Below are 25782 nucleotides of genomic sequence, written 5' to 3'. Positions count from 1 at the left end.
ATGGGATTTAAAACCATAACACAGACCAAAGAGAACGCTTCTTTCCAAAAACTCAATTAAGCTCTTCAGGAAGTTAACTGTTTCTTGTAGCATATTTTTTTATTCAAACAACCTCTGGTATTATAATCTTTGTTGTTAATACTAACTTTTTTTTTTTTAAGGATGCCTTTTATAATGACCGTGACTCCCAGACAGTCTATGAGTACCGAGAGGAACCAATGAGTTCTCCTCTTCTTTCAAGATCATCTGCTGCACTCAAAATGTGTGATTCGAAGAACTGTAGATATGTGGGGGCCTCAAAAAGATGAGTTAAATGAATTTCAAAGTGACTCATCAGTCAAAATAAGATCCTTTATTCAATAGAGGAGGATGTGATGCTCAACCTGACTTGGTAACAATTACTGCTGACCCCTCTTTTTAGTCAGTTGTTTTGTGTCAAAAAGATCAAGATGTAATTATTTTAAATGGACCTCCTTCACATTCTTTGAAGCAACAAGATTATCCTCTTGATTTTAAGAAGAGAATCTTTCCTTTGAATGTATTTTATCAATCTTTGCCTTATAAGGAAAAAGTAGAAAAAGACTTTTTATTTTGGAGCTCGATCTCCAAGGCACTCTACTGTTTTGCTGGCTCTCTTGGGCACGAAAGCAGCATTCAAAAGCGGAGAATCGTCTCTTCTTTCTAAGAACGGAGGAGCTAAGGATTAATGGAGGAAACTCATAGATCGTGTGAAGCAACATTAATCCAGCCCATTGAACCAAAAGTTCTATTTTAATTGAAAAGAGGCATACATTTGTATAAATTTCACTGGTATAGATTTAGAGCTCCAGAAGCGAATCAATTCTGAGACAGCTAAATGGAGGACAATTCTTCGTGGAATTTCGGTGACTCATTTCTTGGCTTTTAGGAATTTAGCTTTTCTACGTAACTTATTATAAGGCTCTCTCAATATCAGTTTTAATTATATATTTATTATATACTTATTATGTTTATATATTCATTATGTTTGTTATTATATACTTATTATGTTTATATATTTATTATGTTTGCAGGTAAAATAACACACGTGAATGGGAATGGAAATGGAAACTTTCTTGCCGGTATGGAACTTATTGGTCGCCACAACCCCGTCATTGCATCCCACTTGGAAGATGTAAGATGCAGTCAACAAAAGGGCTCTAGAATGAGTACCCATTACTTCTCTCCGTTGTCTCAAAATGAGTTTATCAGAGAATGTGGTGGCATCATCCGAACTACAGCTGTCAAAGAATTCCAGGATGGTATCTACTTCACAATCATAATTGATGTTACCCCCGATACATCTCACACTGAGCAGATTACCTTTATTATTTTTTTTCTCTTCTATGAAAGAGAAACTAGTTGCTGACAAATCAAAGAACAATTTCTGTGTGTTGAAGCAATTTTTGAAGCTTTCGAGAAGAAGAAAGGACTCGATATAGCCAAGCTTATTACTAATGTAATTGCAAGGTTAGGTTTGGATATTAGAAACTGTCGTATTCAGGGGTACGATAATGGATACAATATGTCAGGTGCTTACAAGGGAGCTCAAGCGTTGATAAGGCAAAAATATTCAGAAGCTCTGTACGTTCCCTGTAGCGCTCACAGTCTAAATTTGGCTGGTGTGCGCGCAATTGAATTAGCCATTGAGATCAAACTTTTTTTCGGAAATGTCGAATCCACGTATTTTTTCGTGCAAGTTCTGCCCGATGGAAAATCCTCACTGAAGCAACAGGAATTTCACTGCATAGACTTTCTATGACGAGATGGAATTCTCGTACCGACGCAATCAAACCACCTACCGAAAGACAGAGAGAAATACTGGAAGCTCTTAAAAATGCCATGGAAAACCTGACTAGTGAGCAGCTTAGTCAAGCAAGAGCATTAAAAAATGGTTATCATCTTTTGAATTTGTAGGGGAGAGTGTGTAAGAAAGAGCCAGGTTTTGTAAGAGCCGACATTATATCTAACTTAATGGCACCCTACCATAATTGTATTTTACTCTTTGAGTGGCAACGCTGGATACCTGTCACCCACAAAAAATTTAGAGTTCTACTAAAACAAATAGCGTCGTAATGATGCACTGAAAATTTTGAAAATAAAAAGTAATTTGTTGGGGTTTACTTATTTATTTTTAAGATAAAGGCTATTGTATTATTTGATAAAACATATTAGAGTTGTGACAACCGCTTTTATATAAAGAAACAGTTACTACTAGAGCTATATTTTGAAAAAAAATTATATCATTTGACATCATTAGGCTCTGGATTAATAAACGGTTCAATATAAACCGTTTATTAATCCAGAGAATTAATAGTAACGCAGAAGTACAATGTGCTGTATTAAAAATAGATAATTACTGCGTTCATAAAACTTGAAAAATTCTTGGTTTGAAATAGGTGTGCCGTTCTCCATTTTTGACCCGGGCGCTTTCGAAGGCCCTGATATCAGCTATAATATGATACCATAAAATTAGTTGACTTTGGCCTGACTTTGGCTAATTTATAAAAAATAGTTTTAACTTTTAAAATCGCAAAAGTCGCAAAAGTAAAGTTATTCTGTTTATTTATTACTTAGATTAATTGTAGTTTGCGGTACTATTGATATAATTTTTTCTTTGTTTATTAGAGTTTATAAAAATTGTTAAATTTAGATGCTGCAAAATTGTGAGTTGGTTGATATTGTTGTTAATATTTGAGTGAGTTGTGATGTTATAACTCTGCTTGCTTAACCTTTAAAATTCCTCTATCAACAATAAAGAATAAACTGAAAGGTATACATAATAAAAAAACCAGGCAGTTGCACAATATTTAGTGAAATTGAAGAAGAAATTTTTGCAATCTATGTTATAGCTATTTCTTCTTTTGGGTTCGCAGTTGACTTTTATGATTTACGAAGTATTGTGAAGTCTTATGCAGACCGTAAAGGAATGTTTATTCGGCAGTTTATGTTTAATGTGTATATATGTATTTATATGAGACAATTTATTGTCACATATAAATACATATGTACTGTCTTTGTGTGAAGAAAACAACATCAAGTTTATTGCACTTTCTCCTAACTCCACGCATTTAATGCTGCCATTGTGGAGAAAAATATTACCAACTTGGAAGGAAAGTGGCAAAGGACGTAAAGCTCCTTCTCTTTCAAAAGACCAGTTTCCAGCATTGCTTAAATGTCTTATGAAAAAAATTGAAGAACCTGGTTGTGAAAGTATGAAAACAGGCTTCAGAAAAACTGGATTATACCCAATTGATTGAAAACAGGTTCTCTTATCAGTGATTCTTTCATACAACATTCAGTTGAAGTTAGAGGTGATGATCATATACCCCCTTATAAAAAGTGACATGAAGTCTCCGTTGTCCCAGGAAAAAGTGTATCATCAATTGATGTAGTTAATATGCAAGCAGCTATAAATACAAATAAGACAATTAAAAAAATGACTGTTGTAAAAAAAACTAAGATACTCTTGAACAGCAAATAATTTTAGATAATTTATTGAATAACTCTAGGACTGATAGTTTGATGATTGATGCATAGTTTTTGGAGTTTTAAAAAATAATAAAGTTTTTTTGTGATTTATATCTTGAATAAATTTGTAAGTTAGTTTCAAGCTGTGGTTTTTAACATTTTTTGCCTTAAAAACATATCACCTAATATTCACGTATCTGTGAATATGTAAAATATAAAATAATTGATCAACAATTCTAATTTCCTTTTAGGTGGCTAAAGTCACCACCACTATAGGGGTGACTTTGACTCACCCTTAAAATTAAAAAAAAGGGACAAAGATGTAATTTTTTTATTTTTTATTTTAATTATTAATTTCTTTGACCTTATGCACACCTAATGCAATTTATATCAACATATTAATCATTTATGATTAAATTTTGAAAAAAAAAAAAGATTTTAAATTTGGCCAAAGTCACCTCATTTTACGGTATTAATAATATCTTACTTAATGGTAAGATCACTGTAGGTGTTTGATAGTTGGTGGAAATCGAAAGGGGATATTTTAACAGAAAGTGAGTGAACGTTTAAAAGAATGGTAAATAAATTTAAATAACTTATAACTGCAAATGAAAACTCCAAACACCATTGATGAAACCACCATGCAAAAAACTTATAATTCTTTAGAAACTTATTTACTTGATGATTGCAATTTAATATGCACTTTGAAAAAATGTTTTGTTTCCCCCACTAAATAGTAATAAGTTAATATAATATCGGTTTAACCGAGGGTGCACACAAAAAATATTTTGCTGACCACAAATAATCTTATTTGCAGAAAAAATTTGCCATAGTTACTATGCAACCAAAAATGTTATGTTAAATATTATGCTATCAAAATTTATCATTTTTGATAATTTTTAATAGCATAATATTTAACTAAATAGTTTTATATAGTTTTTAAAAAATGCATGCTAGAAAAAAATTACCCACATTGATTGAGAAAATTTAGTGAAAAAAAAAAAATCACAACCAATATCAAAATGTGAACATTACATAAAGTATCTTTTAAAATATCAAATAACCATACTAATCTAAAAATCTTGTGCGATTATCTTTTCTCAAATTAACTGTAAACTTCCTGTTTACAAAAAGAATTTTTAAATAAATTTTTTTTTTCATAAGTTATATATATATTTATGTATATATATATATATATATATATATATATATATATATATATAGATATATATATATATATATATATATATATATATATATATATATATATATATATATATATATATATATATATATATATATATATATATATATATATTCAAAGGTATATATGCAAGTATTGTTGAAAAATGTGTCGCATTTGAGTTTTTTATGTTTATTAGTGGAGGATTGTAAGTAGATAAGAATTAGTAGAGGATTGTAGGTAGATAAGGTTACCGCTCATCATTAATAGTAAAATAATCATAAAATATTCATCAATCATTATGGGGACTGCGTTGAAATTGATGGAAGATGGTCATCATATTGTTTATGATTTTATAAAATGCATGAAGGCCATTATTTTAATGTAAAATTTAGAATGAAACTGTTTCGACTGTGAGAAAACATGTGTTGATTATAGTAGCGAAAATCCGTTTCTTTTTTTGTGTAGGCGCTATCACCACGCCACCACGTAATCACCGTAATTTTGTGTGGGCGTTACTACTACGCTACCATGTAATTACTGTAATTAGATAACAAATCTAAATGAAAATAAGCTAAATGCTACCATTATAAATGACAAAAATCATTTTAAAAATTAGTTTAAACTAACTTAGTCATCTGGACCAACTATGAAATTTTTTATTATTTTAAAAAAGATATTAAAAGTTTGAGATTTCAGTATATTTTAGTTGTTGTTGTTTTTTTTCTTGTACAATTATTTGGTCTTTCTTTCTACGGTACACTTGGTCTTTCTTTCGTTTAACTTTTCTTTATAGACTCTGTTTGTCCCTTCTTTATAAATTTCAAGTGTAATTTTTTCTATAGATTTACCATATGTTTTATATTAGCCACCCGATTGCGGGCGGCTGTAATAAAATAAATGGTTAAAACGTATGACACGTGCGTAAGGAGATATTGGTTGAGTGTAAAGCAATTTTTATTTACTAGATATAATTTGTCATTAATAAATGACCTCAAAGGTTGATATTTTAGCATCTTATCTTTGAAAAATCAAAAATAATTAAGAACTGAGATTTAAAGACTTAGTACAGTACACGCTTAATTAAGCATGAAACAAACAAAGGCTATAAACGCAAGTGAATATATTAGTTTGTTTATTTTTATTTTTTTAAAGATAAACTTGTCGACATTATGATTAGTTCTATGATTAGCAAGGTTAAATAATCCTGATATTAACTCATCTATGAAATTCCAAACTCATTTTAACAATGTTTATTTGTTTTAAAATAATAGGATTATAACCAATTTTTGTATAAATAGAACTGTAGCAAAATATTAAACAAAAAACTTTGAAAATAAAATAGCTAAAGCGCTGTTTTTAACAACTTATCATAGAAAATAATATTGCAGTATATAGGATGAATGAGAAAAACTTAAAAAAAACAAACTTTAAAGGCTTATATGGGGTGCTTATTGCCTCAGTTGTGATTCCAGCAATTACATTTTGTGTGTCTTTAGCAGTTGGGTATAAATCTCAAACAATTAATTCAACGTATACTCCTTTTGTTAGTGAAACCGGTGACCAAAAACCTAATTCAAGTATTTTTACTCTGGGATTGTCACTTAGTGGTATGATGACATTGGTTATTATCATAATTAGATTTTACCAAGTTAAATTTTATTTTACAGATAGAATTGAATACTTTAGTCGAATAAACCAATTTTCTCTAATATGTGGTATAACGTTAGTGTTTGGCGAATTCATTGTGGCAGCCTTCCAGCTTTCAAACGTCACACCTATCCATTTCCTAGGAGCTGGTATGAACTTTCTAGGTGCAGTGTTATATTGCGGAACTCAGTGTTATTTTACCTCTAAAAATCCAAAACCTATTTTCTATTTTCGTGTCATATCTACAGCTATTATGGCGGTTTCATCAATGGTCTTTGGAGTTTTCATGGTGCCACCTTTGACTCGACATAACCGTAATGGCGAAAATATTGCACAGACTTTTGAATGGATTCTTGTTACTTGCCAATTAATTTTTATGCTCACATTTTTGCATGACTTTCGAAGATTGGAAGTTGAGTTCAGATTTAAGCAAATTGATCCACAAGACTCCAATAATGATAAAATCTCACAAGATTTCGATAATGATAAAAAAACATTTCTAAGCTTTACTTTCTTTAATGGTCGAAAAGATTATGAGACCATTAAATAAAAGTAAAGCACATTTTTTTTTTTTTAAAAATTTTTCATTTTTTATATATTTAAAATACGTATTATTTTTTTCATTTATTTCTTGGAACTGCTTTAAATTTTTTATTTCTTAAACCTGTTTTAAATTTTTTATTTCTTAAATCTGTTTTAAATTTAAAACCTTTAAAAAAAACTGCTCAGTTTAAATTTAAAATTAAAAATAAAATATACTTTTAGTATACTTTATACAATATACTTTTAACAAACAAACAAACAAACAAAAGTTCACGAAATCACGTTCTTTACAGTTATTTATGAGTTTATTTAGTTTAGTTAGATATTTATTTATTTTGTGTTTTTTATAAATTTTGTTATTATTAGTTGATTTTTATTAGTATACACAAATAAAAAAGTTTATATGCAGCAATAAAATCAAAAATTAAAAAATGAAATACTTAAGTTTTAAGCCTCTCTCATACACGCTATCTCTTTTAATGGATTTAATGGAACTACTTTTTTAATTTTAAAATATTGTTTGTTTGTTTTTGTTAATAAACTTTGCACTAGAGCAGATAATACTTTAACTTGAAGTGGACTTTTTTTGGCATAGCTCGTTTTAATTTGGCTAATGAACAATATACCACTTGATTAGTTGTTCTATCTTTGTGTACTGTTTCCATCTGAAAATAAATGCTAATCCAAAGAGAAAAAATGAGTAAAAATAAACGTAATAATAAAATACACAAGGAATTATAATAAATTAAATAATGAGTAACATACAAAAATCAAAATAAAAGTTTTACAACAAAAAATTTTTTGCAAAAATATTTGCAATTAAAAAAGTGCTAACTACATATAAAATAATGTCTTAACATTTTTACCTATTTCTTTTTCAAAGCTCTTTCCAACTTTTTTCTTTCTCTGTCTTTTTCAACTTAAACTCATATTTTTTTGTGTTTTGCTTTAAAAGTTCTAACTTTGCCTTCTTTCAATCTCTTTCTTTTTTAATTTCTCATTATTAGTTTCCTTCAGTCTAAATAAATATTTCTTTTGTCTTTGTGAACCTTGCTTTCGCTTTTTTTTAATTAGTTATTGTCTGAAAGTATAAAGGAACAAAAAATCACAAAATATAGTTACACAACTATAAAATATTTTTAGTCAAGAAGTAATCTAATTGTCACGGAAGAACACACATTCATTATCACGGAAAGATACACATTCATTGTCACGGAAGGACACACATTCACCGTCACGGATGGACACCAAATTCAATCCCTATAAAAAATGTTTACGATGTATTTGGCTTAATCTGCAATTAAATCTTTGTTGAGTTTGTTAAAGCATAATACTCTGTAGAATATAAGAAAGTCATCACTTATACGGCCGATAAGAAAGTCATCACTTATACGGCCGATAAGAAAAAACTTTTTACTCAAAATTTGTCATGAATGGATTCATATTTTTTGTATAAAATGTAATGTAAATCTTTTTTAGAAATACACCATACTTGGGTATTTCTAAAAAAACAGTGAAGTCCTTCAAAAAAGTTAGACGCATTCTAGATCAACCAAGTTTAATTTATTCTGTTTGTCCTTCTGTGACAATGAATAAGATTATAGATTGACATTAAAGGGTTGATGTAGGGCAACTAACAGTCTTATATTTATTTTTAAGGTTAAAATTGTAAATTTAATTATTCTGCTAATGAAAAATGTATGTTGGAACGGTTAGAACATTTTTTTTTTAATGTTTTATGTCACTACTTTTCAACCCTGTCCATCTCTCATCGCGGCCCCTATTTATATAACAAATTAATTCCGAAATACACCTTAATTAATCTTTGAGCAGCCGTGACGTAGTGGTTAGAGTTCTGGCTCAGAACCCAGAGGTCCGAGGTTCGACGCCGGCTCTCTAGCTCAATACGCTTCCATTGGTAAGGAAGGAGGCGTGAACTTCTAGTTAAATGCTCTTCCGCGGTGCTCCGTGATAAGACCGTAAGGACTTCTGAGAGCACCTAAAATAACTACAAAAAAAAAAATAATACACACAAAAATCATAATACAACTAGAAAATAAAGCAAAATTTTATCACGATAATATTTATAATATTTGTGCTTAAGAATCACAATGTTTATACATAGTTTATAGACTGGTTTGGAAACCAGTCTATAAACTATGTATAAACATTGTGTTATAAAACATTGTAACAAAAGGTTAAACAATAGATTTTACTCCGTAAAATCTATTGTTTAACCTTTTGACACAAAAATTTGAGCGTAAATCAAGCATGACCCTGCACACAAACTTTTTAACGGTGTTAATTGCTGAGTAATATTGTAAACAGATCAATCATTTATTTCACAGATTGATGATCTGAATGATTAATTTCAATAACTAATAGACGTGTTATTGACCAGCAGTTTAAAGAGCAGATCAAATCTGGAAAATATATATATATATATATTATATATATATATATATATATATATATATATATATATATATATATATATTTTTATAAATTAGTAAAAAACACTTATCTAACTTTTATCTTCTACTTTAAGTTTCACCATTGCTGGATTATCAGGAAGAGTTCTTCCTTCAGGAAGAGTTCTTAAAGTAGAAGATAAAAGTTAGATAAGTGTTTTTTACTAATTTAATTTATTATTGATCTGTTCTTTAAGAACATTGAGCACTCTATTTGTAAAATACACTAACATAATTTACATATATATATTTATATATATATATATAATTTCAAATGTTTTCATCTTCAGATATTAGTCTCAAACTGACAAAAAAGATCATGAAAAATAGAGTACCACCGAATCTACTATTGACAATGACATGTAACTCAATTGTGGAAGTTAGAAAGTTTCTGTCAGCAGAGGGCACGTCTTATATACATACTAATAGATTTTGTCAAGACCCAATAGAGGAATGTTTCAGTACTCAAAGAAGAATAGAGCGCCATTCAGGTAACACTGATGCTAAACAGTTTGGATACAATGATAATGCAATACGCATCCATAGAAGTGTTTCGCTTAATACTGGAAATACTAGAGGCTCTTATGTAAAAAAAAGTCTTGGATAAATGTCTCTGAAAATCTTATACCAAAAAGAAAGTGAAAAAAACATGATTTACAAACTACTTATATTACAACAACTAATTATTTTCAAAACTTTATTATTTTTCTTTTAGCTTATATGATTGTTTCATATTTGTACGTAATCCTTTTTTGCATTGTTCTCCTGTTTTTTTTTATTGCTTTGTGCTTATTAACAATGTCTTTGGCAAACAAATGACTTCGAACTTTAAAATATAAATCAAGCATTGAACACAAAGTAGATTTTTGGTTATATTTTTCAATTTTTAACTCATAGGTTTCAAGAATAACCCTGTAAAATTCATCTATATCTTGATCATACAATGCTTTTTTTGTCAATGAATCTATGTCTATGCTTTTAGTTAATTCTGACTGTTCTGTATATAAACAAAATGCTTTTTCTGCTATAATTAGCATTTGCTCGAACTCAGTTGATATACACACTAAAAAAACTAACGGCATTATAACAGCATTTATATACGCAGATTCTTTAATGCCGTTATTTATGCTGTTATATTCACGGATTCGAGGAGACCTAACAGTTTTGGCGTTATAATGGTGTTATATTTGCTGTTATGTTGTGCTGTTATGTTATGGTGTTATATTTAAAGACGTTTGCTGTTATATTTGCTGTTATTTTTACTGATAGTTTTGCATTTATACTTGCTGTTATATTTGATGTCACACGTGACATCAAATATATCAGCAAAATATAATTGCAAATATATTTTGTAATATAATAGCAAATATATCAGGAAAATATAATTGCAATGCTGCCATGGCAGCACTTCTTATTTAAATATGCCAAAATGTGCACATTTTGGCATATTTAAATAAGAAGTTTAGAAACTGTCGAAAAAAAAATGAAAGCAATTAAAGTTATTTTTAAAGAAAATGCTGAAATAGTTATTGCCAGCAGCAGTAATTTTTTGGATTTTTGTGCAGCTGGTAGGTTTATTTTATTGTATTGAGCGCAATAGTCATCTCATGAGATATTGTGAAAATTTATTAAAATTTAATCATTTTATTTCATTGTATCATTAAAGATTTTTGATTTGAATTAAAAGTTATCCTTAGAATATGCTCATGCATCTTATCTAACTAACATTTTAATTTAATGTTATTTGTTATGTAAAATTTAGACTCGAAATGGTACTATAGTACTACTATTATTAGTATATACTACTATTAGTAGTAACATCAAATCAAACACACTTGACTTGCTTTTATAATAACATGCTAAGATGTTATTATAAAGTTAAGTGTTGTTGTATTATTTCAAATCAAAATCTAAAAATACATTGTAACTTTTTTCAAATTGTTAAGATAAAAATATATAGCACCAAAAAATTAATCACTCCTTTTTTAGTATGATAATTTGAAATCAAATATCATACCAATAATTCAAATATCATACTAAAAAAAAAAAATTGTCAATGATGTTAAGCTATGTTTACTTTATTTCATGTTTTAGTTCGTGAAACCTTCAATTTGCCCATGATTGAAGAAGTCAAGTGGAATAGCTGTAAAGTAAATGCTAGTAGTTTTGCTGCTCTTATCAACGAACAAAATTTAGAGTTTACTATTCAAGCTCCACAACTTGTTGATATTTTAAACTCTCAACAAGTTAGTTTAGAGTTAAATAAGGCTGACACAGCTCAATCATCACCGTTATGCCAATTTTCATCTATTGTAAATGATTACGTAGATTTTGTTGTACCATCGAATAAAATAAATTGGAACTTTGAAAACCAATGTATTGCTGAAGAATGTCATGTAAATGTTGTTCAGCCTCCGGTGAGTCAACTATCTACATCAGTTGCACAATATATGGCTGAAGAATGTCGTGTTAATGTTGTTCAGCCTCCGGTAAGACAAATATCTTCATCAACTTCTTCATCTTCATCTCCAAACACACCCAAGACACCACGAAAGGTAATAAACTATAACTGTTCTGTTTGTTATTGTATAACTTCAACTTATAGTTTTATGCTTCATCACTTAAAACTGCATGGCAACCAAGCAGCCGTTTTTTGTGAAATTTGTTTGTCCAAATTTAAAAGTCTTTCAGGTTTCCTGAAGCATTCCAAAAAATGTTCCATTAACCAGATCAATATCTGTACTATTGAAAATGAAGTTGAAAACGATGTTGTGAATCAAATTGGTAACACAAAAATTAATGAAGATTATTTAGGAGCTTTGGCATTACATTTACAAGGAAAGCACAGATGTGCTCAAAATGTTTTAAACATAATTTTCAGTAATTTAAAGGAGATGCTTTCTGTATTAAATGTTGACATTGAGGCTTTAAAAGCTACTTGTGATAAACTGTCAACACAATATTTACGAGAAAAGTATTATAAGAATAATTTACAGACTCCAACTGCAAAAGTGGTTGGTCTGAATAAGCAAGGTTGTATAATTCCTTTCATTGAAATATTGTCTTTCCTATTACAATCTCAGGAAATTAATGACTTTACAGCTGTGAATGGGGACACAAACCACATGAAAATTGGAATATATTGTGATGACCTTGGAATAACAAATCCTTTAGGAAAAGCGCGTAAAAAGCAAAAAATGTTTGTATTTCACTTTCAAATCTTAAACATCCCTTCATTGTATCGTGGTAGAACGTCTTCTATCTTTCCGTTAATTTTTACTCTTACTAAATGGGTAAAAGATAAATATTTTTACAGTATTCTTTTTAGCGATTTTATTTCCTCCATAAGCCAGCTGGAAAATGGAATCGTAATTAAAGTTAGGGGTGTTTCCAAAATAATTACAGTTGAAGTAGTATACTTCTCAGGTGACTCTCTTTCTGCAAATGCAATTGGAGGTTTTAAAGAAGGTTTTAGTGAAAAGACATTGCGCTGTTGCAGAAGTTGTAACTCAACCAGACAACAAATGAAAGATTTTTCTAACCATGAAGAATGCAGTATTCGCAACGCTCCTGAACATATGATACGTTTGACTGAACTAAACTCTGGTTTAAGCAAAGCTGATAAATCTAAATACTAAATACTATGGCATTGTTTCAAAAAGTATACTGTCAAACATTCCGGGATTTGATGTGACAAAACAGCTTTTATTTGATCCTATGCATGATTTGTTGAAAGGTCTCATTCCGCTTCAGTTAGAGTTATTTTTGTTGTATGCCATTCAGAACAATTTTTTTACTTTAAAAGAAATAAATGATTGGCTGCAAGGGTTTAGCTATGCTAATGGTATTGAAAAGCCTAATATGATCCATACCTCAATGCAGATTCGTGGTAGTTTTGGCAGTGGTCAAACTTTGACTCTTTCTCGTATTATATCATTTTTTATCTTAGAGCACATGGGTCAAACCGATGTCCATTTCAATTGTTTGTCAAAACTTATTCAGGTGCTTCAACTTTGTTCATCTCCTGTTGTTACTCCTCTTTTTTTATCGGATTTAAAAGCATTTATTCAAGATCATCATCGCCTATTTTTGTATTTGTATCCTGATAAATTCATTCCAAAGTTACACTTCCTTATCCACTACCCTGCTCAAGCTGAACAGTTTGGGCCTCTACGTGAACATATGTGTATGGCTTATAAAAGAAAACATCAGGTTGTGAAGAATTTTCGTCACTTCAATTTCAAGAACATTCCTTATTCAGCATGTAAAACGATGATCATCAATACCACAAGCAATTTTTTTAATGCAGCAGGGGAAAGACGTGGTGATGTATATGGACAAGTGGACGAGTTGAAGTTTAAAAAAGGATCTATTATTTCTGTTAAAATAAATGGCATAATTTACAAGATTGGTGATATTACTTCATGCTTACATGAAGAAAAGTTGATATTCTAAAAAATCCTTTCAATATCATCAGAAAATGACAAACGTGCTTTTAAATGCTCTAAACTTATAGTACAAGCCCACTCAGCATACTTGATATGTTGTGAATCTTCTGAACAAGTTGTCATTTATCCAGGCACTTTGATATTTCCTTGGTGCGTCATCCAATATTATAATTCTTCAAGTTCTGTAAATGGCAGAATCAATATTTTTCCTTTAGCAGTGCCAAATCTAAATTTTTTTGATATATGCATATGAGTTTACCTTTTAATGGACATATTAATTTGTTAATTTTTTAGATTTTACAGCAGAAACATGTTTAAAAATATGAAAATATTCTTCAAATAAACGTTCAAAGGAAATTCAGATTTAAATATATATATTTTACTCTTTCTTATATGTTCAGAAAAATTGAAATATCAAAATCTATTATTATACATTTGTAGTACTCTGGCAATTTATTTTTTTTTTTGACTATCTTTATAAATTTTGGCAAATTTTGTCTAACATGATTCTTTCATACATGAGACAATGTAAAACTTTTTGACTTGAACATTTGATTACAAATTATGTATGACAACAAGGACATTCATAAGACTAGTATGTTTTTTATGCGCTAAAGCTAACTTGATGCATAGAAAATTTTTCTACACCTAATTATAAACAATGTCTTGTTATTTATTGCTTGTAATAAGGCCTGGTTTTAAATATACCACCATGAAACACCTTAAAGTTTAAATTTTAAAAACCATTTGAACAATTGCCCACTGGGATTTAGCTAATTATCACACATTTTGCTATAATATTTATGTCAGACATTTTACTGTGTTAATATTTTTTCAGATTTCCACAATTCTTTTTGATTCAGATGAAGTTGCTCGCCTGAGGACTTTTTTGAGTACATCAACTTTAAAACTTTTAAACAATGTCTTGGCAAATGACATAATGAAAAAAGAGCTGAAAAATAGTATACTTCAGTATTGCCAAGTTGTTCTTCCTTTCGACAATGATCCATGGGTTCGGAGAGAGTTTTTTTCTAAACTTAAGTCAACGCTTCTTTTTAATTTTCCTAACTGCTTGGAACACTGGGTAAGTATTGTTTTAAAAATTAATTAAATTTTCATGACCTTACAATACTTTTTTAAATGTGTTTATAATACATGCATATTTTGTTGTGGTTGTATTGAATAGGTGTTTGTTTGTGTACCCTTAAGATTACATAAATACCTATTCCATAGTTTTGAAAAATAAATTCTCCTAGGATTCACTTCTAAGACAGGTTTCAAACACAATTAAGCAACAACGTTGGACTAAAAGTCATCCAACTTCAAATGGAACAGCAATTAGACAATTTCAACAGGTTTCAAAACCTAAAAAGTCTCCATATATTATGGATTCAATATCTAAAGCTGAACCAGTGCTTTCGGAAGAGCAGCTTCTTCTTGAAGTTGAGGTTATATTTTTAGTTTATTTATTATGCAAACTTAATTTGAACAGCAATATGATTAGCAATATTTTAAATTAGTATGTGATTAGGGTTGATATTTGACCGGGGCCAGGTTTGACAAAACATAGCCAGGGCTGCATTTATATTGATAAATCCAATAAGTATATTATTTTTAGGTAAAATTTATGTTGCACTCCAAAAGACTTCAGGGAAGGAGAAGGGGAGGGGGACCTTGGAGAGGACATTTGAGCTTGAAAAAGATCTCTCTTCTAATACAGCTTAAGAACTCTCAGTGGCTGGTAACGGCTAGTAACCCCTGCAAATTTTGTTTGTTTAGCAAAGGCAGGGTTTGTAAAAAGCTCTATTTTTAGCAGGGGCCCAGTCACTTACTACTTGAAATATTTTACTAATTATTATATACTTTTTTTTTTACTAATTACTTTTTTTTACGATTAAAAATACATTACAAATAAAATTGTTTAATGTATAATATATAAAGAAATTTTATAAAGTGTGATATACATACCTTAGCACCATGCATCATGGCATGTTATTTTGTACAATTTTATAATAAATAATTTTTAGTTGGCTAAGTGATTATGTGCACCATTGTTTGTTTTAGAATTTAAGGTATTTTAATTTTTAAATTTTATAGAATGAACTACTAAAATCAAAACCATCGATCAATGTTCTTGCAATTTTGAATAGAAATCTTTTTCAACCGAAAATATATGAAAAACTCCCGATTCGATTGTCGCTGGCTCCCTGTTTAATAATTGCTGAGTTTAAGCGTCTTTACCCACAGTACAGTTTTATCGAAATATTAGCGCAATATTATATACAGCTAGTCCTGTAAAATTCAAGAGTGGTTAGCCCAAACAGGGGCGCAGAAAGATTCCAGAACCCTAGTTTCAGAACCCCGGCTTATGGGGTTCTAGAACCCTAATGCTTTCAGAACCCCATTTTGCAATAGGGGTTCCAGAACCAGTTCTCTGGAATCCCTTACAGTCAGAGTTCCAGAACCCCGGGTTTCTAGAACCCCCAATTTAGGTCGGAGTTCTAATCCCTGCTTTAAGACTATTTGGAAAAAACCTGAATTAAATTAAATTTCCGGTAATTTTTATAGTTAAAATTTGATTTCTTTAAGTCTGACGATCTGGTCGATGAGTTGAAGATACCTGCAAAGTATGGTCCACAAGTTCTTTTCAACTCAACACAATATGGCGTTCAAAGTAGATCAGGATGCGAAATGATTAGCACAGATTTACGGACGATTAAAGAGGTTTTATGCGTTATTGTTAGCATTTACTATTTGTTAGATCTATCGTATCCATCTTCCTTTTCACAACTGATGGGCCTTTTCTAGGAGATGTTGCTAAATGAAAGCTTTGAAAAAAAATCAAAGAAGACTTTCTCTTATATTAAACAGTTAACTTAATTTTTTGAATGTGATTACTAGTTATTAACTTTATTATTTTATAAATTGTTTTATTTTATATTTTTAATTTAAGTTGTTACTTATTGTTGTTACTTATAATTTTATATTTAAGTTGTTACTTTAAAAAAAAAGTTGGGAAATAAAGCTTTCTTTGAAATAATAAAAAATAATAAACTGATTTTGTAAATTTTTGATAATGTATTTTTTGACATATATTTAAAAATATAAAAACTAATCCTTGGTTTAAGTAGTTACAAAAATTATACAACCTAAGCTGCAGTTTGTACTTTGAATTAATGTATAATATTTTTCAAGTGCATAATATTACTTGTTAACTTAGTCATTTAAATGAGTAGTTGAGTAGAGTTTTACGCGGTACTCTTAATTTGGTTTTCCCAAAGAGCTTTTGCAGAATGAGCGAAATGTTTCATTAAAGCGCATGCGCATAATTTAATGAGAAATGTAGGAGCGCTGTTACATATACTACATGTTTATACCTGCTCCAACCAAAACTCTCAGTTGATGTATTAGCATCCCATTGAAGTTAACAAGTAATATTATGCACTTGAAAAATACTATACATTAATTCAAAAGTTTGATATCTTGTCTGCGTTTTTTTAAAAACTCAAAACCTTATTTTGAGCCATACTATCATCTGCTTACCGTTAAACTATTTAAAGTTATAACGATACATATTGGTCAAGCAGTATATCGTACATGATAAAATGAATTAAGATATTTTTGTATGTATATTTTGTATATATATTTTGTATATATATATATATTTTGTATATATATATATATATTTTGTATATATATATATATTTTGTATATTTTGTATATATATTTTGTATTCAAGTTTCAACAAACAATGTCTCTATATTTATATAAATGTAAACAAACAAAGTTTTTTTTATAAAATAACTTTTCAGTTTTTCTTGCTGATCATTCAAAGTAACAATTGTATACATATCAGTATAGAGAGGAATGCAAATTTGTATAACACTACAGTAAATTTTTATTATAAATAAGTTAGCAAAAATGCATAAAATCGACTAAATAAAATAAAATAATACTAGTAAAATTATTGTTTGCTTTGTTTTGAATGCAATTTAAAAACTTTGACAATGATTACATATTTATACAACAATCAACATATAAATTTTTTTATATTGACAATAAAATATTATTTTTGCAAATATTCCCAAGAGAGTTTCTTTTCATAAGTATCACATAGAACAAGCTACAATAGAATATAGCTCTGATACAGGCTTGAGATTGGTAATGTTAGTTTTGAGAGTTTAGATACTGAAGTACATCTCCATCAAGTCATTGGTTCAATTTGACCAATATTGCAACCTATGCAGATACCACTTCCCCTAACCACTTCCTTACCAAATACTATTTTCTCAAACACCTCTCCTAAACCAGATAATTCCTCAGATGTAGATGCCTTTTTTTCAAGCAATAAAAAAGCAAATGTAAGACAAGAGTCGACAACCATTTGCGATTGAGTCTGCTCTACCTTAAAGATAGGGTGACCATTGTCCGGGTTTTTACGTAGGAGAGCGCAGCGTTTAACTAATTTTAATTAGTTTAGCACTGCGCTTTTCTTCGTAAAAACCGGGACAATGGTCTACTTAAGGAGAAACCAATAAGCTATTAAAGTTTTTAAGAAAGCACCTGTGTTTCACTAACGAGTTGGCAAAAACATGTAAGGCTTAAATAAGAACTCTTACAAATAGATCGTGGTGCATAAAATTTCTCTAGTTCATTACCGCCATTTTGGAATCAGATAAAGAATAAGTTAGAGACTCAGCAGTTAGAACAAATGCATCCTTTAGATGCATTTGTTCTAACTTAATACCAATTTTATACTTAAATTTTGTATTTAATTTTCAGGTTTTCCAGTGTTTAGGTTCTATTGGTTTCTTTTGTATTTAATTATCAGGTTTTTCAGTGTTTTTTCAGGCTCGCCCTATATAGGCCAGAATTTTCTGCAAATTTCAACTCAGAAAAAAAAGAATGGTTTATAAAATATGTGCCATTCTGAAACCATGGATTTTAAATTTATTCGAAAATAAGTTTGTCCTTTGACACAAAAATTAGAAAATTTCATTACAATTTATGTATGTTTTAGTAGTTCCAAGAGGATTGCAGTTTTATTATTTTTAATAATGCATTTAAACTAATTCTAATGATCATCATAAATTATTATAATAGTTATATTAATATATATTTTATAATATTATATGAGGATCATTAGAATTATTTTTAAATTATTTATTATTAAGTTTATTAATATGATTTAATTTAATAATATAATAAAATTTAATATAAAAATTTAAATCTTTCTTCAGTTGTTAAAGTAATTTTTTATTTTACGCGCTGAAAGATATATTGCATAGATTAAAACCGGGTCAAACCACACACCATATCATTCCGCACACTGATCGAAATTATCAAATAAAAACTAAACGGATATGGCTATGAAAAAAAGAAAAATAGATTTAAATACAAAACTATCTTCTTTATTCGAATTGATAAAATTATATGCCGATTCAACTCCATTTTTTCCTTTTTTTATGCAACTTTAACGGGGAGTCAAAATTTTATATATATTTCTTATCGTTGCGAACAAAATAGCGCTCGACTCGATTAACTAGTTTAGTTTTTCGTAAGTGACTAAGCGCCTATCTTTATCTAATTAACTTAGTGTTAAATCCGGTTTAATTAAAGATGAACTATAATTTTGTTTGTTAATATAATTATCTCTTACTCATTGAAAACGAATTATTATATTATTTCTCAATACAATCATCACTCACTCAATTCAATTTAATTCACTCACTTTAACATGTTAACTAAAAAAAACAAAAGCAACGAAGACTATATACTAGCCGCAATAACTGATATGAAAGAAAATAAAACATCACTGAGAAAAGCTGCATTCAAACATGGCGTTCCAGTCTCAACGCTCAAAGATTGCAAAAATAACAGCAAAGGCTTCCATGGCTCAGGTTCAACAACGTACTCTCAAATGAAACAGAAAGATTGATGGTGCATGCGTTCCAACTACTTGGTGACTAAGTTTATGGTTTAATCCGAAATGAAATCCAAGAATTTGTATGTGGCTAACTTAAACGCGAAGATCAAAATCTTGAGCTAGCCAATTTTTATTACTTCTCTCAAAATGAGTATTATCATTGTTTGCAGCTATTAACTTTTTATGTTATAATTTTATAAAGTTTTTCACTCAGAACCCTCTATTTTAATATCTGCAGAAACGAGAACAGTTAATTTCAATAAAAAAGAATGGTATATCAACTAATTTACTATTTCATTTTGTTGCATAAGTCTGTAACTATTTTATTTTGTTGCATAAGTCCGTAAATTTCATCAATTTTTATTTTATTACTAAACAAAAAAAACAAAAAAATTGTTAGGTAAGCAGTGCAATTTGTATTGAATTAAATAACAAAACAACATGTATTTTTGTTTACGAGAAATAAAAGTTGATTTCAAGCAAATAACATAAGTTACAAGTATTATTTTAAAAGTTAAGGGCAATGTATATAGTTCAAATATGTTGTATACATATTACATTTACTTGTTCAAGTATTTAATTTAGGTTCTCGTAGGTTCCCTAAATTATGTGACACTATTTGTACAAAATGAAAGTAACAAATGTTAAAAATTTACCTCGTTATTTTAAAGCCAGATTATAAAGACTGATCTTTACTTTATATTTTTTTTCTTAAAGCTTTACTGTAAAATATTTTGAATATATAAACTAATCCCGTAAGCTTATAAAATTTGAAAAGTCACTGTTTACTATAGCTATGTATAAATAATTTAAAAAATTTTCATGGTTTTTTAAAAAAATTTTTGTGGTTTTGAAAAATACTATTATACTCAAAACAATTTTCAAAACTTTAAATGAGAGTAGTACAAATATGTTTTTTGATATACTTTTGAATATAATAAATATTTATTGTTTAGGTTTTGTCCATCACCTGGCCAACTGTGCATCGTAATGAAGTGGATATTTTTGCTCGAGACTGAAGATAATTTAATGAATTGTTTATTATAAATGCATGATAGTATACTTGGTGTTTGCAGTCATTTTAAGACTAAACCATTTTATTTAAAAAAGGTTGAATATTTCATTACTTATTCTATTTATATTATGATTACCATAAATTATAATTACCTCCATTTTTAATTTTAATTGTGGTTATCATGACAGGACAGTTTCTTATAAATGCATACCCTCTCCGTGAACCAGCTTCAATCCGGTCTACATTGACCAGTCTATAGCAACAACAAAAATGATTTTAGCCACATGCTCGTAATGATTCTGTTCTCAGAATCTATGCCGTACCCAGTTTTCTATTCTTACTTATGCATTATTCTGAAGTTTAAAAGTATCCGAACAATATGCTAAGTTTTTATTAATTTCTGATTATTTGAGTATAGCCATAATGTGTTGCCTTTGACAGTGGAATATGAATTGTATATAGCTTTTATATTTGCAATCTAATTTTTTTAGTTGTCATGGATAAAGCTTAAAGGAATATTGTGATCATACTTCATGAATGCTTAACACATTGCTAGCACGTGTAATATGCACATTCAGCAAGATATCAACAGGCCAGGAACTCGTGGCAAAGATAATTTTTTTATTACCTCTTTTTATTTATTTATTTTCAACATCATTGCTTCTAACAAGGCTGCAAGCAACCACTATTAAAGTTGGAAGTTACTGGAAGAGAAAAGATGAAGTTTATAGAACAAGGTAACGGTTGACAGACAACTTAAAATATTGCAAATTATATGAATCAGGAAAGCAAGAAAAAGGTGTCGAAATCTAAAGAACTGATGTTCGAGGAAAAAAGCTGGAAGAATAGGAATTTTATCGTAATTAAATATATAAATATAAATTAATAATGATTATTTTAACATAATTTATTTACAGATCCTGATATTCAGCGTAGATATCTTTGTAAGCGTCCTTATACGCTTGCCATATTTAGAACAAGTGATTTCTTATTCTAAATATGAAAGTGTGGATTCGTGAATTGCGATGCCATGAGTTAATTTTTGTCAATTATACAATTATAAAAATGCTTTAATTATAAAAGTTTTTGAAAGAGTTTTTAGGTAGAGTATTAGAGCTTTACAAACACTCTTCTAAAATCGGTGCTCTACTAAAAGAGCTCTCGGTGTACTGTCTCCTAAAAGACCTATTCGAGGAGCTCTTGGGTGAGCTTTAAGAAAACCAAATAAAGAGGGCTTTGAAGAGCTTATTTTTTTCAGTGGGTTATATGATTACTTACGTGACGTATCATAAGTTAATATAATAAATATCGTATGACGTATCATAAGTTAATATAATAATGACGTGTCATAAGTTAATACAATAAAGTCATTTAATGACGTTTAAATTTTAAATTAATAGAAACTAAGTATATTTCTTGAAAGTGGATTTTCAAGAATAAAAAAATGTGTATTAAACGTTTGCAAAGTCTCTTAATATTTACTAATATAAATCACTAGTTAAAATATCATATTGATCAAAATTCAAAAAATCTAACCATAAATTTTAAAAGTTGAACAATATTACATGAAGATATCATAATTTTAAAAGTCAAAAGGTCCTTTTGGATCTATAGAAAAAAGAAAAACCCGACAGAAAATCAATAAATATAACATTTGATAAATGTTGATGCATAAAAACAGTTTTAAACTTATTCGTTTAAATCTAATGAAAGACTACGCTTTTTTAATTGACGTCGTTTTTCTGGCAGATAAAAAAGAAAAAGTTACAGTTTGACGTATGTTTGTATATGTTTGTATGGTGCATTAGTGGCAGTTACTCATTGCCTCAACAAAACAAGCTTCTTGGTTATTTGCTATAGTTTATTGCAAGATGCGTTGTTGTATTGAACTTATGTCCGTTACATCAATGTCGGATTAATATGTAATGTAATTTATTTTTATCTTTTACTTTGTTTTTAATATAGTTAATAATGATGCCTAAGTATAGAATAGTGTTATTATGACTTTTTAAAAGCATTTTTTGGTTTTTAGAATTGGGCTCGGGTATATTTAGACAAAAAGTATCGAGAGGCTCCGAAATATAATTAAGCTTTCAAAAATGCGCGTTTTTTCGTAAGTCTTGTAGAAAAGAAAAATAGAATTTCTTCAAATTTGTATACATTTTTCTCATTTTTTTTGTTTTTTTAAACATTTATTGATGAATAGTAAGGTGAATAATATTATTATTAGTGTAATGCATGCTTTTATTTTATATGAATTTTGGGTTTTTGTAACAGGCTTGGTTACGCTTATTTAAATTATTTAAAGAGGCTCATAATTATACTTAAGCTTACAAAACCGTGTGCATTCTTGTAAGCCTTGTGGTAGAGAAAAAAATTATCTGTACTTATATATGAATATTTTTGTTTTGCAAAGCAATAACCTCATTAAATGGTTTTCATGCATCAAGTAAACACCAACGAAAATTTCAGTATTCTGCTCATAAACATGCCTGATTTAAAGTAATACACAACAAAATGCTTATCATACGCCTAATTTTGAAGAATAACCTGAGCCTTGTATGTTTTTAAACGTATAATTCTCTTATAAAAAAAACATATCACGTGATAATTTAAATCATCTTGGGTTGATTAAAAAGTTCGGTTTTGGGCCTAACATTGGTTGCCATGTCAGAATAGACGCAAATAAAGAAAAAAAGAGGAAGACACTAATACCAGAAAGCTACTGTTTCCTATAAAGTATTCAATCAACCAGCTGTCATGAGCAGCTAAAACCTCAGATATACAATTTTATAAATATAAACTGATAACTATTTTGAAATTCTTTACATCACTGCTTCCAAAACTCCAACACTGAAGTTCTTTTATGGAGTTTTTACCATCTTATTGAGGATCTTATTGATGAGAAAATAAGATGGCACAGGAAAGCACTATATGTAAGATTATATAAAGGCTGGTCACTCAGAACGAGGTGGATAAGACGGAGCACATCAGGTTTGATTAAAATGGGTAATAGGTCGGTTTGTTTTTAAACAACATTAAAAGGGATACCCTAAAGCTCCTCAAAAGGCCATTGACCACAGAGATATAATATTATTAATCTTAATAATAATTCATTTCTAAGGTATTTGGTAAATGCTTTATACCTGCTTGCCTATAGGATGACTAAGAATGTATCCTAGGTGATGAATCAGGAAAAGAAAAAGGTGATAAAAATTGTACATTTTAATTTGTCTGAGCAGTTTCATATCGGGAAACCAAAGCTATCAGCTGTTAGCAGGTCAACGGAGCTTACTAAGCGGGATTTCAGTATGTTGTGATTCATGCTTATAGAAGCTTACAGAGCTGTTAGGAGCTTAATGCGGTGGTAGGGTAGCTGAGATTAATGTTGGAGAGATGAAATGGTGGATTAAGTGAAATGACTGTTTGACATTTTATATATTTATTGAAGATAATTGAATGTGTCAATGGCTGCGCAGAAAAGTTTACCCTATTGCCCCAGAACTTTGATAGAGACAACTTATTGAGCAACACCATAAAGAACCTAGTACTGGTCGGCATATTTTTTATTTATTTATTTTTTATTTTTTTTGTTATTCACCTCCTCAAGGCCGAGAAGGCCACTACAGATGAAGAGGAGGCTACTTAATAGTGGTTAAACCCTCTCTCAACTCTACAACTCCGAAACACGAACCTTGAGGAACAAGGCCGCTGCGCGGAGAAACAAGTTGAGCGCGGTACTACCAGGGACGTGGTGGGGATCGAACTCGAATATAATAACTTCTTACACTAGAAATAAATATTTTTTAGCGATTTTGATTTTTTACAAAAAAATTGCACTTTTTTTTTGACACTTTTACTGAAACAAAAAGTGTTTTTTTGGTAATTTTAACCTATTTGGATCTTAGAGAATGGGAAAATTGAGAATGAGAAATTTGGATTTTAGGGAATGGAAAAATTAAGAATGGGAAAATTGAGAGACAATTTTTTTTTGGGACAATATATATATATATATATATATATATATATATATATATATATATATATATATATATATATATATATATATATATATATATATATATATATATTATAGATGATACTAAAAATGCTTTTGAAAAAAAGTTAATTTATTTGAAACGTATAGATTACACTTAGACGACGAATCCGATCCGGATATTAATTACTTTAATGAAATTAATTCTCCTGAATTTGAAACCTCTTATTTTTATCCTAGTAACGTGAGCAAAATTTTAAAAGGCGATAATAAAAGTGATTATCTTAATGCAGTCCACATAAATATACGTAGCTTAAAAAAGAATTTTGAAAACTTATTAAATTTTATTAGCGAGGCGGAAAGTTTTTTTAAGGCCGTTTTCCACACAGCGAAATATTCGCGCGAAGCGAATTTTTTCGTCGATAAGCATGCGCACATTAAACATTTTTGACAATTTTGCTGATCAAGCATTTCGCTGCAGCGAAAAAAAAAAGTCGAAATCATTTCGACTTTTTCCGAATCGCCATCGGGGAAAACCAATTAAATTTTAAATATTATATCACGTGATGTCAACAGTGAAAAAAAACGAATGCACGTTGTTTTTTAAAAATGGCAACTGAACAAAATGCTCAACTTGACGTTCTCATCGACTTGCTTAGAATTCACCCTGAATATTTGTCAACATTTGTAAATTCATCAAATAAAGATGAATTTAATAATTCTTTCAATTCCGAAAGTTTTATTTCACAAGAAGAGGTTTCTCCATGTAGAATTGAACCAAATGTTGCTTCTTGCAGTAAGAGTTTTTCAACAAAACTGTTCCTATCAGAGGTTATTAGCGTTTATTTTCTTTAAAATTCCTTTAAAATATTAAATTAAATTCTTATATATAAAAAAACTAACTTTAATTAAATGATAAATTTTCAGATTAGGAAGTATCCATGTTTGTGGGATGTATCGCATCCTACCTACAAAGATCGAAATATCAAAATGAATGCATGAAAAAAAATGTCCGCATGTTTTGAAGCAGAAAGTAAACTAAATTAGTAATAATTACTTT

At 29.2% G+C, this 25782-nt stretch overlaps 2 protein-coding genes across 5 annotated transcripts; both read left to right on the top strand.

The window, feature by feature from the left end:
• The first annotated feature begins 6071 nt into the window (after nt 1-6071).
• LOC105843589 (DNA damage-regulated autophagy modulator protein 1) lies at nt 6072-6872 on the top strand. Its single transcript, XM_065798529.1, has one exon. It carries the CDS (start codon nt 6072-6074, stop codon nt 6870-6872), a length of 801 nt encoding a protein of 266 aa, XP_065654601.1.
• A 3603-nt stretch (nt 6873-10475) lies between these two features.
• On the top strand, nt 10476-16904 carry LOC136081674 (uncharacterized). 4 transcript variants are annotated; one of them, XM_065799362.1, is made up of 5 exons: nt 10477-10904; nt 11431-11891; nt 14623-14868; nt 15041-15232; nt 16374-16904. In XM_065799362.1, exons 1-5 carry the CDS (start codon nt 10820-10822, stop codon nt 16590-16592), a joined length of 1203 nt encoding a protein of 400 aa, XP_065655434.1. In that variant the 5' UTR covers nt 10477-10819; the 3' UTR covers nt 16593-16904. The 4 variants fall into 4 exon arrangements, with proteins under 4 accessions (XP_065655436.1, XP_065655434.1, XP_065655435.1 ...); XM_065799363.1 differs by having other exon boundaries at nt 15882-16904; XM_065799364.1 differs by lacking the exon at nt 15041-15232 and having other exon boundaries at nt 10476-10904.
• Nucleotides 16905-25782: the final 8878 nt, after the last annotated feature.

This window comes from Hydra vulgaris, chromosome 06, assembly GCF_038396675.1.
Source record: "Hydra vulgaris chromosome 06, alternate assembly HydraT2T_AEP".
Classification (NCBI taxonomy): Eukaryota; Metazoa; Cnidaria; class Hydrozoa; order Anthoathecata; family Hydridae; genus Hydra; species Hydra vulgaris.
The sequence above is the reverse complement of the archived record's forward strand: the minus strand, read 5'-3'. Positions and strand labels throughout refer to the sequence as shown.

Coding starts and splice junctions, on each gene's coding strand:
- LOC105843589 (XM_065798529.1), top strand. CDS start 6,072: ATGAATGAGAAAAACTTAAAAAAAACAAACTTTAAAGGCTTATATGGG.
- LOC136081674 (XM_065799361.1), top strand. CDS start 10,820: ATGAAAGCAATTAAAGTTATTTTTAAAGAAAATGCTGAAATAGTTATT. Junction 10,905..11,430: donor TTTGGATTTTTGTGCAGCTG/GTAGGTTTATTT, acceptor TTCATGTTTTAG/TTCGTGAAACCTTCAATTTG.